The following is a 16,163-nucleotide window of genomic DNA, read 5'->3' as shown; positions in this document are numbered from 1 at the left end:
AAAACATCTTCAGGGGTGTGAGCTTGCAAAAACTTCTCTTCACATCATTTCTCATCTACATAACATGTCATTGCAAAGTAACTAATTGTATGTGGAATGCTTTGATGTATTCCTGAGTGGTGTGATAAGATAGTATATAAATACAAGTCTGTGTATTTTCAAGTAAAACTGGCAGTAGCGCCAAACCACACAGACCAGAAGGCAGCAATTTGGATTCTTACCTTACCCCTGCCAGGCAGAAGTTGGGAGCATTAACAATTGACCGCAGTATCAGTGTAAAGAGGAGAAAAATATTGTTTATCTTATGAGAAATATGTCAATGGATATTGGTGACATTGAGATCAGAATCAAGAATACCACCCACAAAGAAAGAATAGCTGCAAGGATTCCTATGTTTACAAAACAGGAAACAGAAAATCAAAGGTGACCATTTTTAAAAAAATGAAACTTACTTTTTGTCAGCAGAATGATAAAGATCAGTTTACACTGACGAATGCTATACATCTAGGAGAAAGTGAGGATTGCAGATGCTGGAGATCAGAGCTGAAAAATGTGTTGCTGGAAAAGCGCAGCAGGTCAGGCAGCATCCAAGGAGCAGGAGAATCGACTTTTCGGGCATAAAACCTCCTTCCTGAAGAAGGGCTTATGCCCGAAACGTCGACTCTCCTGCTCCTTGAATGCTGCCTGACCTGCTGCGCTTTTCCAGCAAAACATTTTTCAGCTCTGAACACTACACATCTTCAATAATATGGTTATATTATTCATATTTTCCTTCCTCTTTTTAGGTGCCCAGAATGAAGTATTGTTCTCGCTTTGACAAGCTAGGCACCTGACCTCCTTCCATACCTTATTCAATCTGCTCTTAAATCAGCTTCAAATTCAGGAAGTGCAACAAATTGTGACTCTCAATACCCTTCCTCACTGAGTGAAAATGTCCTTGGGTTGGTTTCTCCTCAAATGCTCAACTTTCAAGAATGGGGTGGTCAAATTTGCATGAAACATGTCTGGCTAATAAATTTGCATGAAGCACAAACCTGGCAATGTGAAATGTTCAACCTAGTTAGGGGCACTGCAAAGTCACCGCCTACACAAGCTTCCATCTGGTGAGGTGCAATGCTGGGAGCCCCCAACTCATAAAATTTACTCACCTACAACATTCAGAAAAGTACACCATTATAAATATATCCATTAAACTTCAATAGCCTGAGCATTCTGAGGAAACTTTAGGGTGAAGTATACAGTAGTACAGATTTGCTGTTGAAAATAGCAATGTGTGAGAGCTATTTCGAGTAATAAATTCAGAGCAACACAGGCAAGGATCAATTGACTGAAGTTGACTGCTTCTGAAGTGTATCCGTACCAACATACTGAATAAGCCAGTCGCAATAAAGAACAACGTGAAATTGTCCTGCGTGCCTACTTCCCCCTCCTTCATTTCCCTCATTCTATGGATTGTAAGGTGATGTATCAGTGGCTAAAATCAAACTCTGTCAACGTTTATGCTGCCGCTTTCAATGTTGTTACCTGTACCACCATGTTTGGCATGCTGCAGCTCAGACATCCATCACGGAAATACCATGTTTGTGTATTGCTGCGACGTCGCTCTGGTTTTTTCAGCGTGAGTGGCTCATATCTGCAACAGACAAAGTGAGGGGAAATTACATAATTATATTTAAAAATTAATATTTCCCAGACACGTTTTGAAACTGAATATAAAACATGCAATTTCTTTCCTTGTGGGTCCAATCGATAAATACACTGCCTAATATAGAAACAAATTAGAGTGGGAAGTCTCAGATATTCTACCCAGTTGGTGTTGAAGCCAGGGTGACATCGGAGATGTACCAACTTGCTTAACAACATCCAAGAGCTAATGGGCAAAAAAATTAATTAAATCTCTGCTCCCAATTGACATTTAGTGATTCTACCAAACTTTGCAGCATAGACATGCAAGCATGCTCAAATTAACCTACTATGCTTCCCATCCTCTAAATCGGTGGACTGTAATCATTAAAGTGAAAATTGATTCTGATGAAAAGTCATCAACCTGAAATATTAAACTCGTTTTTGCCTTCCCCAGAACTTGTCTGACCTGTGGAGCACTTCCAACATTTATTTCTGACTCCCAGTATCCACAATATTATACTTTTGAGTTTCATTGCAGCCATTTGGGAGAGGAACTGGAGGATTGGCAATTCATCACTTTTGATGGAGAAGAGAACAACCATGATTATATGACATGGTTTAGATTGGAAATTCATTTTGTGGGAAAGCAACAAAGATGAACCATACGTTATTTCTCGTGTTGAAAGGCACACTATAATACCCAATTGTACCAAGGAAAATTCAATGAAATATTCCACAACCACCAACTCAGGGTCATTTATTCCATAAAATCTCATGATTTCACATACTGGGTACAGTCACCCTCACTGTGGACACTACCTCGACCAACTATTTAACATCCTAAGGAAAGTCTATCCTCAATACTCCAATCCCCAAAAGTAATCAAAATAAACACTGGAATTTTTTGGTACACAAGTTTTTTTTTGTTTCACTGATGACACAAGGAGGATGGATATCAATTAGAATACAAAAAATAACATGAAGATGATGAATTTGCCCCTTATACGACAAAGATAGTTATTGTTCCTGGTAGCTTTATAGTCGCTCACAAAACCTAGAACTGTTTTCATCAGAATTTTACCATTTAAGTTCCTAAAATGTAACACATATTGACAAATGACTAAATTGGAAAATCTTCTGAGCCCATTTACTTTATTCTATTTTACCTGGAGTCAGTGACAGCACCCAAGCCTGTGATGTCTAGGACCAGTCCAGAATTTGACTGCCTACTGGAGGAGGGTTTGTTGGGGTTATGAGGAGGAGAAGAACCTTCATGGCATATCATTCCATTACTAGTCATGCGCCAAAGCTGTGATCTTTTACCTGGCTCCTAGATAGCATAGATTGAAGCAGAATTTTATTATGGGTAATACGTTAAAAATTGAATAAGACACATCAATAAGTTATTTCAGTAATACAATAAATTTAGTTTAACCTGTAATATTTTCTCCTGACTGCTCTTAAAAATATCTTTACTAACTGGGCTATGCTGCCTCGACTCATTATTCTTCATGTTTGATCTTTTACATTCGTTAACCAACTGGCTCAATCATGAAGGGTATTGCATCCACTGCAGCTCTGCTCAATTCTGTTCTCAACCAACAACTACACAGAAGAGTGTCACTGGTTAGGAACAGGAACCTTGATTTATTAACCACCTCGTATCCTTCTCCACTCCCACCCCGCAAAAGGCCACTAAACCCTTAGGAAATACACTCATATCCAAAATGGCCAACATTACAACTGTGAGTTATGCCTCAAAGTACTTTATTAACTGTCAAATACAGATATTTGGTGATCCAATAGGTGCTATTAGAAGTGCAAGTAATTTTTTCCATGTGCTGGAGTTATTAATTGAGGTTGAATGAAAAAGCAGCACAGGGCTATTGACTTTCTATTGCAGGTCATGTAATTTTAAACGAAGTTTAGCTCTCAATTTATTCTTATTATAATAGTCCCATGATTATTATACTGCTATTGCTCTACTCTTCCTGCTTTCTCAACTCCCCTGATTGTCATTCTAACAGCTCAGGCTTTCAAACATAACTATATATAACTGAATCCACCAAAACACATTATTACTCTCCCTTCCACCATATACAGCTTTATGTATAAAAAGTAACTATATGATCTCCTCCATCAACACCTGGTTAACAAGTTAAAAACAAATTAAAACAGGTTCATTTCTCTTGCTCAATTTACAAAATCAGTGAGATACTGAGCCTTTCAGATCAAGGTCATTCTTAGTACAAATGTTACGTCTCTGAAGAATTTACTAATCTACAAGACAATTCTAAAACTGATTTCAGCATCTTAGCCTGTGATAATGGAGAAACATGTATCTAGTTAGAAAGACTCAAACAGTTGAGAGTATTGCAGCTGAGTACAACAGTCACTGTTTAAGTCCTTCTAAGAATATCTGTGGAAGAAACAAAACTGCACTTCATTAAGTATCAACATCTTCTGCACTGAAAGCAGAAAAGTGTACATGTACACAGGTTTTGAATGGGATACAAAAAAAACTTACATGTATACTTAGATTGTATCTATGGTTTCCATTCAATGTCAACTGTTGCAAGGGGATTTTTTTCAATGCACAGTTGAAGATCTCTACAGAGATAAGTTTTTGCTCACCTTTTTTTTCAGTATCACTCTTCCAGTTGAGGGTGCAACATCTAGAACCAATTCTGCGCACCTCATATTTTTATTTCCTGAACTTCGAGTAACGGGCCTCCCTGAAGATTCTCTAAGCCTGATTTTAAAAATACAAAGGAACTCCACAGTTGACATGTAAATTTCAACAAATACATTCAGAACACAACACAATACAAAGTACAACCTCAGGATTATATTTCCATAGTCAATTTTGTACTTTTGAAGTGAAATTACTAACTTAATACAAGGAAATGCAACAGCTTAACAAATAAGACGTGATCAGATGATTTGTTTTGGTTGAATTGATTTAAAGGAATTAAAAAGGATTCTAGAAGAACTTCTGTGATATTCCACGAGCAGAAGCTATACAGGCTGACCCTAATAGAACAGCCCTGAGAATTAGTATAGGTAAACATAAAATTACCCTTTATGCAGATGATGTTCTTCTATTTCTCAGTAATCCTTTGATGTCCGTGCCTTGCTTAATTCAATTTATTAATACATTTAGTGTATTTTCAGGCTACAAAATTAATTTCCCAAAATCGGAGGCTATGCCAATGGGTGGCCTTGCTAGTATATCCCACTTATTGGACGGATCCCACTTTCCCTTTCAGTGGTCCGTGGAGGGTTTTTTATAACCCCAGTATTTGGTCAGTTATACAAAAGCTAACTTTGTGCATTTACTGGAAAGGATAAGGCAGGACCTCCAGCGATGGGGAGACCTTCCAATTTCCTGGCTAGGTAGAATAGCATTAATTAAAATGAATGTCCTGCCCCGTCTCCTATACCCTATAAGGATGCTTCCGGTGATGCTTCCGAGGCTGGCACTATGTAAATTATACAGCTGGCTGGGTTCCTTTATCTGGAATCATAGACAGCCCCTTATTAAGCTGAAGCAGCTACAGGCTTCTTTGCCTGTGGAAGCTACAGCTTCCACAGGCAAAGGGAGGATTGGATTTCCCAGATTTTAGGAACTATCAGTTAAGTTCCCTATTAAGTTACATAGCTGATTGGGTCTTGTCTGACCCGCGATTAATCTGGCTGGATATCAAGGCTTCTCAAGTAAAATGCCCACTTACTAACCTTTTATTTTCAGACAAGAGGAAAATCATTACGGATCACTGTAAAAACCCTATAATACTAAACACAATTAAAGCTTGGAATATAATGCGGCAAAATGAGGGAAATTCACATAAAACATCCCCCTATGCTCTGATAGTGGGAGCATGGGGATTTCAACCGGGGTTTACAGATGCCACTTTCTGGAGATCCAGGGGTATCTCTTGCTCAGGGGATCTATTTAAAGAAGTGGTCCTGACGGCTTTTGAACAGCTGCGTCAGAAATTCGGATTACCTAATGGAGACCTCTTTCGATACTTCCAAATTTGAGATTACATACAGAAGACGACTACGTTATTAGATAGTCTTTATAAATCAGATAGAGAATGTAGAGTGCTACGGCCAGTGGGGGCATCTTCCGTCAGTACTGTTTATCATTTACTACTTGATAAAGTATCGGGAGATATGGACAATCTGCTTAAAACATGGTATCAGGATTTGGGACAAGAAATTTCTATAGAAACATGGAATGACATTTGGGAAAACGCCACCATCTGCAACAGAAATGCAATTCAGCTGAAGATACATCATAGGGCCCATATAGCACCGAATCGATTGGCAAAATTTAAGGCAGGAGCATCTCCAATGTGTCCCAAATGTAAAATAGAGGTGGGCACTCTTGTACATTGCCTATGGACCTGTCATAAGATCCGTAGATATTGGACTAAAGTAGAAAGTGCTCTGACAGAAATCTTAGGAACGGAAATTAGAGTGGACCCTGTATCGCTGCTTTTGGGCTTTTCGAACTTACCCTCCCTGGATATGCACGGGAAGAGATTATTTTCTATTCTCTCTTTCTGTGCAAGGAAAAATATTTTGGTAAACTGGGTGGCTGAGGGCCCCCCTGGACTTTCAAATTGGCACAGATTAATTATGGAAGTATTCCCCTTGACTTCCTTACAAATATGGTGCACCGAAAGACTGAATTATTCCATAAAATACGGCAGCCCTTCTTGAATTATATAAATGCAGATATTTCGGCCATCCTAACAAGGGCTTTTATTTAATTGAGATGGTGAACCTGGCTGGTCTGGGTCCCCTTGGAAGAGGAATCCCGCACGAATACGTGCTTTGTTACGATTTGATGTTAATACATTCCGAGCATGGCACGACCCAATTTCTGTGTTATCCATTTTTTTTTCTCTTATTTGAATAATGTGAGAGACTTAATTATACATTCTGGTTAGTTGTAGGTTAGATTAGTAGTTAGTTGAGTTTTGTTTTTTTTCTCTCGGTATTTTTCTTCTGTTAAATTTTGGCTATTACTTATTAAAGATTTAATTGTATATCAATGTTTATACTTGGGTTTTTTTTATTTTGTAGACATGTAAAAATGTTAAATTCTCAATAAAAATATCTAACAAAAAAAAATCTTTTGAAACCACGTAATGGTTCCGGAAGTTGCATCTAATTGTCCAAAATCAATTGAGAACATTAAAAAGCTGACAGTAAGTTTAATTCTGGCAAACAGAAAACTGAAGCCTACCCAGAAAAAGTATATGTGGCAGCGATATAGATGAAATTTTCATAGTAAAGCTGTTTGGACTCTTTGAAATCATTCATATCACAGGTAATTTCTGATGAGCCTGCCCCTTTCACTGTTAGTGTGATGAAAGGCTGGAGGACAGGTTCGTCCCAGGCATAATTCAGTGAGGTACCTGGCTTTACCTCAGTCTTTAGTCTCGGCTCTGCCACACCATGTTGGTGGAAAATGATTGCAACCTATCATGAGAGAAAGAGATGTCAGGAAGTTGGAACTTGTCGTGAAGGCTGAACATATTTTAATAATTCATAGAAGTGATCTAATAGCTCATTCTCCAGCTGCTTGCACTTGCGATGACAGAAATTGTTCTACTTCCAACAACCACAACCATCTTCACTGGTTCTAGGTATAACGTCAATCAGGGGTGTTCCCCCGATTCACATGTTTCCAGTTCTGTTAGACTTGCCCAAAGTGTGCCTTGATGTCAAGGGCAGTACCTTTACTTCCCTTCTAAAGTCCCAACTCTTTTGTTCATGTTTAGACCAAGCTGTAACGAGGCCAGGAGCTAAATAAACCGTTCAGAACCCAAATGGAAAGTCAGTGAACATTTTTATGCTGAGTAAGTGCCACTTCATAGCAAAATTGACTATACCTTCCATCACTTTGCTGATGATTGAGAATGGATGTTGGGGTGGTAAGTAGCTGGGTTTGATTTGTTCTACATTTTCTCACTAAAACATACATTGCCGAGTACAGGCCATCATTGTAACTGTACTGAAACAGCTTGGCTATGGGCTTGCTTTAGTGTGAGTCATCTCAGAGTTGTGGTGACTACTCACAGATGGGATGAATTATTTGCAATTAGTTTTGTTCTTTCTCCTTCATGTGGAGCTGATTATAAAACTTGAATACTACAGTAGATCTGTAGATGTGTACAGTTCGTAGGGATTTACCTCTGAAAAGTTGTCGATGCGGAATGGCGGTGGTAACTGTTCAGAGTCACTAAATGCAATGTGGTATGTTGCTCCTTTCAGAGTAATTTCCACTCGGAGAAGGTGACAGTTGCCTTGAGTATCTCTACAAGAAGAAAAGTTAGGTTAGAAAGTACTTCAAGGTTACAAATTATAGCTGGCTTAAAACACAGAAAGGGATAACTATAAATGAGGACAGATAACGCCAAAAAACTTTAAACCAACATCAGGACTTTGTGACTTAATGCGTTGCTAGATCCAACTCCTGTGAACAAAATGTTCTTTTTAAAATAACACACATGGATTTTCAAAGAAAATGGGCAGCAGTAACAAAACACAATGCATAACCTGAGTACTTAGCAGTTTTTGGTTTTATTTCAGGTTTTCAGCTTGTGTAAACTGTCTTACTACTTTAGAGTTTGTCTGCTATTCTTTAGGTGAGTCACACTTTGGTTCTCCCATACAGAGTGTCCCTGCTTCACTTTGCACACATACATGTCCTTCATACACAGGGAGTAGAGTAGACGGGTTATTTAATCTTGAGGTTAAACGCCAATCTTGATTGTGTACACACAAGCTTTCCTTTGCCACAGGAGGCTCAGGAATTGCTGGAGAAAGCTCAGGAATGGGAATATCAGCCAATTTTCCACCAACTAGTGAGGGAAAGTTGAGGCCATATGTGCCACATTTATAGTCACTGCGGCTAAAATTGAATCGCTCAGTGTAAGTTAGACATTAAACCTGTGTTGGTAGCCCATGATACCTTTTGACCACAAAGCTAACAGGAATAGGACAGCCAGTGCTTGCCAGCATGCATAAATCAAGTATCAATAAGCCTTCTGTGTTTTGCACATTAGCCTTTTTATTCAGGCCAGTAAACACGTCACAGTCTCATCATAATGATTGCAGTATGTATAAATTTTACAGGTAACAGTATTTAGTGTGGAAAAATATTAACAGATGTTAAAAGCTTTAGAGAAAATGCAGTAAATGGTGAAAAAGAACTAAACCTGTGCCACTGATTTGTAACTACCTGGGCAAGAAATAAGTTAAATTAAAAGTATTAGTTATATGGCTGAGGGGGAAATCCACAGCTGGTATAGCAAGTGTCTTCAATCTGTGACCTTAAAACAAAGTTCAACATATTTAGTGGCTGGAATCTATTTTTAATATCACTTTTCCAATAAAAAAACACTTATGCACAGCATCCATTAAAAAGACCAGATTAGAAGAAAACACAAAGAAATCCTGGACCCAAGAAAGTAGAAGGCACATCTTGGCCATATCTAACCATGGATGAAAGTCCTTCACAAGGAGAACTAAGTCAATTCCATTCTTTATAAATTCTGGAATATTTAAACAATATATAAGTGAAAAGGATAATAAACATTGTTCACCAATACAACAGGTAGAAGTTACTAAGCTTGAGCGCACAGTTGGTCATCCGAAGTTTTAACACAAAAGGTAAAATAAACAAACAACATCTAGCACACCAAGAGAATTAATAGGTTTCCAATACGAGCTCTATTTCATTGTGTTTTTCAACATATAGCCCACAGTATCTGTCATAAGGATCTAATATCCATAAGAAAAGCATGATGCAGGAGTTGGTAGGTCAGAATAGTCTTGACAAATCTGGTATCTCTCATGTTGCCACTGAATGCAGAAATTACCAGTTTCCTATTGCTAATTAAATCTACATTTCTCCACTAGACCATTAATTAGATTTATTCTGGGATATATTGTGCTCACCTCATGTTGATATGGAAGGAGTTGTTCTTGTTAACCTCGAAGCCCCCTGACCAAGTGCAACTCGGAACATCCATCAGCCGTACACACAATAACTGATCATAATCATTTCTTGGCCAATGAAATACAACACTGGCCCCAGGCAGAGTTGAAATGTAACCATCTGGATTCTGAGTGCCCTAAGAAAGTAAGTTCCAATTAATATTTTATTGTTGTTGGACCAGGAAACTGCTCAAACAAGGTCAAAAACAAACAATTAAGGCCTAGGTCACACTAGAGTCTAGCATACAGTTTTGGTCAATAAACATTCAAAGCCACAAACTATTCCAGAAGTAGTGGAGGGAATAGGAGAGACAGGAAAGGAACGTGGATTAACACAGCACCTTATCCTTGATCTACCTTCAACGTTTGAATTGAATGAGCACAAACGAGAGAACATTCAAAATTCTGCTGCCTATGTTCTACCTCAGAACAAGTCCCATTCACCCAACTACTTCTGAGATGGCAGAACTACACTGGCTGTCTATTAAGCCATGCCTCAATTTTAAAATTTCATCCTCGCTTTTAAATCTATTCCTAAAGGTCACCGATTCCCATCCCTATAGCCTGCTCCAGTGCTACGTTTTTCAATTCTGACCTTTTGAGCATCCTTGATTTTGATCACAACACCACTGACAGCCCTGAACTCCATAATTTTCTCCTCTCCCTTTCAACCGCCATATAAACATTCCCATCTAATTTCCTCTCTTGAGGGTTTTTGAAATTAAACTCTTCATCTAATCTTTTGCATATCAGTCCTATCAACTCATTATAGATATTTTCTAAGCAACTTCTTATGAGTAACTATGATATAGCCATGGAACAGGTGGAACTTGAGCCCAGGTCACTTGGCTCAGAAGTTGGTACACTACTACTGTCCCTTTATTAGCTGACTCCAGGCTCTGTCTCAGGTTTTGTTATCCTGCCTGTGAAGCACTAGGCTAAGTTTACCTACCCGAAGATACCAAATAAGTGCATTATTTTTTATGCCGAGGGCATTTCAGAATGCTTCAAATCCAAATAAACGTTTCTAAAGTGCAATCGTAACTGGTTTACAGACAAACTGAGAAGCCACTTGGTAAACAGCCAGTCTCCACAACAGTAAATTAGATGAATGAGCAATTAAACTGCTTGTATTGGCTATTGGTGTTAGAAACAAACATTGTTCAAGATACTGGATGAGGGGAGGGGGGTGATTTCCCTGCTTTACTTGATATTGTGAAGGCATATATTTTACTTCTAGTTGGATATGACAATAGACCCTCAGTTAATTTCAAGCACGTCATTCCAGCAGTAAGTCATCTCCTCAGTACCTTAACTGAAGTGTGGACTTAGAAGTATCTGAAATTGAGAAAGGAGCTTGAACCATGACTTGAAAGGTCAGAAAGTGATCAAATAAGATGGAAAATCAAACACGCATAAAAAGCCCGATACTGATCTTGGCAGACAAAAAAAAATGAGTGAGGGAAAACAACTGGAGAAACCCAGATTTTCAACCTTGAAGATAGATGGCATAAATGTGCATTTATACATGCATATAATCTTAAAGAGGAGGAAAATGTAGAGTATCGCTTCAAACTAAATTGCAGAATGAGGTGACAAATACAGAAGGCAGATTTAGGACAAATGTCAGTAATTATTTGTTAACAGTGAGTGAGATAAACTTCCAGGAAAGATCTTGAAGGTGAAAGCTTCATGATTAATTAACAAATCAGCTGAATGACAGTATAGCAATACAGTACCATCTTTCCTCATGGATGAACAAAGAGGAGTTGAATTATCTTCCTTGTGGTTTAGCTTATGCCAACATAGACATATTTATCTAGGCAACTAGATAGCAAAACTGAATAATGTATCCAGCATACAATATCAATACATTAAATAAATTTTGAGAAGGAATCAAAAGCAGTTCTGAATATCACAGATGGGATAAACGAATGACTAATTAAAGCTACTAACAACATACAACACTGATGGAAAAAGCTGATCATATTACCTCAACTACTAGGTCTCCTTCAGATATTTATGATACTTTATTTTGTTCTCACTACTACAATCTGCAAACTTTACATATCAAGCTATGGTATAAATGTCTCAAGCAGCATCAAATTCTTCTCTCTGCTATTTTAATAGACAGCTTATCTGTTTGATGTTTATTTGATAACATCCCCTAAAGATAAAAGGTTTTCTCTATATTCAAAATTACACTTCATTTTTAAATGAGATCAGCAACTTATTTTGGGAATTAAAAATCACAACACCAGGTTACAATCCAACAGGTTTAATTGGAAGCACACTAGCTTTCAGAGTGTCGCTCCTTCATCAGGTGGTATTTGGGAGCACAGGCTGAAATGATCTGGAACCATATTCCTACCTGGCCTCTGGCAAATTCTCGTTGGGCAAAGGCTAACTTATGTGAGGATTTGTTGTCCAGTAGATATCGGGGTGCAAAGGTCACTATGTTGGTATCTCTGTATCGACCTCGACCTTTCCGGATATCGATTCCTAAGATATAAATAAGAAATAACCTTTGGAGATAACAAATAAGCAACAAATGCTACACCAGCTACTCTGCCACTTGTGGATAACATGACACTGGTTATGCTTCCATAATGTTCAAGTACAACGAGGATTGTACCTTTGAAATGTGAAAGATTTTTCCGGAAGATAAATCAAGTGTTTTTTTCAAACTCACCAATACTATAAATGAGTCCGGGTCTGTTGCCGTGTTGAATCACTTTCACTGCTCGCACACCACTTCCTCCATCTGGAGAGAATTCCTGACACCAACCAGGAACTGCATCTGGGTGGATCCCCTTCCCAATCCTCATGGTACACCTGCAAGGGTCAGAGACTGGGGGATAAATCTACTCAGCCCCAAAGAGGTCAGTAAGACATGGATTCATTTCACCCATATATAAATATCACAGCTATGAGTCAAAATTATTTTTAAAATTTTTATTTCCAAACTCAGCGTCTCATGGCCAAAATTAGACCTTTGCATAGCTTAAGATCGGCAAGATCCTGTTCATAATCACAAACTGTCCAAATTCACAATAATTCCCTCAGTAAATCAGGTGAGCCAACGATGTGCATATTACTGAATTCTTTACTCACATGTTAGGTTGCTCTTTGTCTGTAAAGCTAAATAAGAGGGGGCTGAGACTTCGTGCAAGTTCATGCTCCTCAAACTGGCCTGCTGCATCAGCCTTGGCATTGTCCTGTCGAAAAATTAATGGCAGCCCTGAAAAAGATTGGTATGAAGCAGACCATTTTAGACCACGACTTTTAATTCACCACCTTGCAGGGCTGGAAATATGCACCAATACATCATGCACCTACATTTACTTTGGAATTTGATTTTTTTTTGTTTTACCTGTCTTGTTAAGGAGCCAATAAGGTGCAGAAATGAGTATCTTCAAGGAACCCTCTGCTCTGCACACTATGCGAATGCTCAGATTCAGTTGGCGCTTCTTGGTGTCGTAAAGGCGCATACGAACATGATAGTTAGTGGTTCCTGCTGGAATTAGGAGTTCCTTGCATACAGGAAAGTTTTCTAGTGTAATCCCTGACAAATAAATTGCGATTAAAACATATTTCAAGAATAACTTTTATTAACATGTAAAAAGTAAAGTCACCATAGTCCCACTGAATGATAGGGTTCTCTCTCTTTCTCTCAAATTACCCATGAAAAGGAACTGAAGTATTTTGAAGTTGCTCAACATCACCACCACCCTCCTCCTCAGAGACCATTTGTGGTAAAAGTGTCTGGTTTTAATTATCTTACACAGCCAGGCAAATTGTGTTTATGAAAATAAAGACTGCAAATACGTGGTGCCTTTCGCGATGAAAGGTATTCAACAGACAAGGAATGACTTCAAAATGCTCACTTGTTTAATCAGACAAATATTGTAATCAAGATGTATACAATAACTCACAAATAACAATTATATGAAGGGACGATTAATTTACTTACTTCAATGGTAATGTTTTGTGGTGAAATTATGGCCAGCACATCAGAAAAACTTTCCACATTCCTCTGAATATGGTCATATGTGGAATATTGTGTGCAATTCTGGTTTCCCTCCTATTGGGAGGATGTTGTGAAACTTGAAAGGGTTCAGAAAAGATTTACAAGGCCGTTGCCAGGGTTGGAGGATTTGAGCTTTAGGGAGAGGCTGAATAGGCTGGGGCTGTTTTCCCTTGAGCATCAGAGGCTAAGGGGTGATCTTATAGAGGTTTATAAAATCATGAGGGGCATGGATAGGGTAAAGAGACAAGGTCTTTTCCCTGAGGTGGGAGAGTCCAGAACTAGAGGGCATAGGTTTAAGGTGAGAGGAAAAAATTTAAAAGAGACCTAAAGGACCTTTTTCATGCAGAGGGTAGCGTATGTACAGAATGCGCTGCCAGAGGAAGTGGTGGAGGCTGGTAACATTACAACATTTAGAAGGCATCTGGATGGGTATATGAATAGGAAGGATTGAGAGGGATATGGGCCAGTGATGGCAAATAGGATTAGATTAGGTTAGGATATCTGGTTGGCATGGACGAGTTGGACCAAAGGGTCTGTTTCTGTTCTGTACATCACAATGACTCTATGGGTATTAACATACACCAGGAACATTCATTTAAATCTGCTGTTGGGCTTAAACACAAACCTTCTAACCAGAAATAAGAGTTATTCTGTGAGCCAAAATGGTAATTGGTTTTTAGTGTCAAATCAAAAATACCCATCTACTTTGCTAACATCGCATCTAATTGATAGTATACTAGAGATACCTATTTGCAGTTGTCAGTCATTTGTTGTAATTTCGTTGGGTCATACCTTTTCCAATGCACTAAGTATCAATGGGAGAACGTTTAAATGGAATACAGCTCTTCATATTTAGGGTCTCTACCTATAAACATGGATTGTTTTCCTTCAGATGAGAGATGAATCTATACTTACAGCCCTGTAGTACAGCTGTATTCAATACTTTCAGTGCACGCCAATAACATTCATGCAAATTAATGTCAGAGAGAATTCCCTTCCAAAGCCACTGGGTGTGGCTATACCAACGGTACATGGACAAAATGGTTCAAGTAAGTGGCTCATCACCACTTTCTCAAGAGCTATTAGAGATGCCAAACAAATACTTGCCTAACCCACATACCATGAAAGAATAAATTAAAACATCTGAAGTTACTTTGGCAGAATAAAACGTATAGTCATTTAGTTCGAATTAACAATCAAATGACATTTGAGATTAATGACAGGCAAAGCAATGTGGCAAAACTGAAGGTACAAAACAAATCTGACATCTTACCAAGTTCGATGTTCTGAGATGTATCAGCTGTGTGCAGCACAGCATCTTTCCCCGGTTTCAATGGTCCACGGATAGAGGTACCTTTCACATAGTAGGAAAGTTCACAGGGTAGTAGATTGGTCAGGACTAGAGTGGGTAGCAAGTAGATGGTGTGGCCTGGTTGTCGGTAAACCTGCATAGCGTTGCCAGACATTAAATTTAAGGGCAGGTAGTCAGGGTAGTTCTCCTTCTTAACTGCCACACAATACCTATGAGTAATAACAATTTTAACATATCATGAAATTCCAGCTGCATACTGCATTCTGAGCAAATACCTTGCTTTTATGCAAGACGTTTAAAACAAATACAATGCATTTCACAGAAATGATCAAATAATGATGGACACTCTAAGAGGTGGATTAAGGGGTTTATGGAGGAGAGACAGTTTGAGGGAGAGGACTTTAGAGACAGTGTTACAAAACATGAAGCTGAAATGATAGCTTTCAAACTTGGAACAAGTGGGAGAATGTATAAGACAGTTAAAGCCAGTGAAGCAGGGTGAAAGTCACAACCATAAGAAATAGAATTCTAATTTGGAGGTGCTAGACACACTTAATTCTTAAAACATATGTTAAACATTGGCATTCTGTTAATAAAAGTTAGTGTGAGAGGAATATTTGTGCACTAAACACTTAAGTATGCATGATAAGCTTTGGTGACATTTGGTGTCACTTTTTTCTACTCATCCCCAGAAGATTTCATGACTTAGTTTTTACTAATTTTTTTCCTAAACTGAAGACTACTACAACATTTCCAGCTTTCTGCAAGCATAATGTCAAATTTTGCTGAGACTGAGTCAACATCCCCAGTAGTTCTGTGGAAATCTGAAGCTGGTCTGAGGCTGTTCAGTGTACTGGTCAGGTCATATTCAAGACCTCTGCATTCACTTCTGGTAGCCACAGCTCAAGGGAGCCATCCAGGCCTTGAGGGCAGTGAAGACAAATCCAAGAAAACTAATTACTGGTGTTGCACGCTGAAACTTTTAGCACTGATGCAGTATGTCTTTCTTTTCAAAGACTCTATAGTTTCAAAATGAGAAGGTACAAGGAATTTTACAGCAGTTTAACAAATAACAGGTAAAGCAAACCTGAAACAAAGTCTGGTACATCAAAGCAATAGGACAGAATGGGACTGGTTCATGCTTGTGAAAGGTAAAATTATGGCAGGTATCAGGGA

The 16,163-nt window shown here is 38.5% G+C and overlaps 1 protein-coding gene across 5 annotated transcripts in view; it reads right to left on the bottom strand.

Moving 5' to 3' along the window:
* vps13d (vacuolar protein sorting 13 homolog D) overlaps positions 1-16,163 on the bottom strand; it is a 296,748-nt gene that overhangs the window by 108,877 nt on the left and 171,708 nt on the right. For 4 of the 5 annotated variants that reach the window (XM_060852296.1, XM_060852292.1, XM_060852293.1 and 1 more), the window contains 11 exons: positions 14,949-15,196; positions 13,019-13,210; positions 12,760-12,886; positions 12,338-12,480; positions 12,017-12,147; positions 9,607-9,782; positions 7,837-7,960; positions 6,887-7,122; positions 4,261-4,378; positions 2,793-2,956; positions 1,525-1,633 (listed from right to left, as the gene is read on the bottom strand). In XM_060852296.1, the coding sequence (XP_060708279.1) occupies positions 1,525-1,633; positions 2,793-2,956; positions 4,261-4,378; positions 6,887-7,122; positions 7,837-7,960; positions 9,607-9,782; positions 12,017-12,147; positions 12,338-12,480; positions 12,760-12,886; positions 13,019-13,210; positions 14,949-15,196 (1,768 nt within the window). Of the gene's footprint in view, positions 1-1,524; positions 1,634-2,792; positions 2,957-4,260; positions 4,379-6,886; positions 7,123-7,836; positions 7,961-9,606; positions 9,783-12,016; positions 12,148-12,337; positions 12,481-12,759; positions 12,887-13,018; positions 13,211-14,948; positions 15,197-16,163 lie in introns of those variants that run through there. The other variant, XM_060852295.1, reaches the window with a different exon arrangement.

Source organism: Hemiscyllium ocellatum, chromosome 37 (genome assembly GCF_020745735.1).
Source record: "Hemiscyllium ocellatum isolate sHemOce1 chromosome 37, sHemOce1.pat.X.cur, whole genome shotgun sequence".
In the NCBI taxonomy this organism is placed as follows: domain Eukaryota; kingdom Metazoa; phylum Chordata; class Chondrichthyes; order Orectolobiformes; family Hemiscylliidae; genus Hemiscyllium; species Hemiscyllium ocellatum.
The sequence above is the reverse complement of the archived record's forward strand: the minus strand, read 5'-3'. Positions and strand labels throughout refer to the sequence as shown.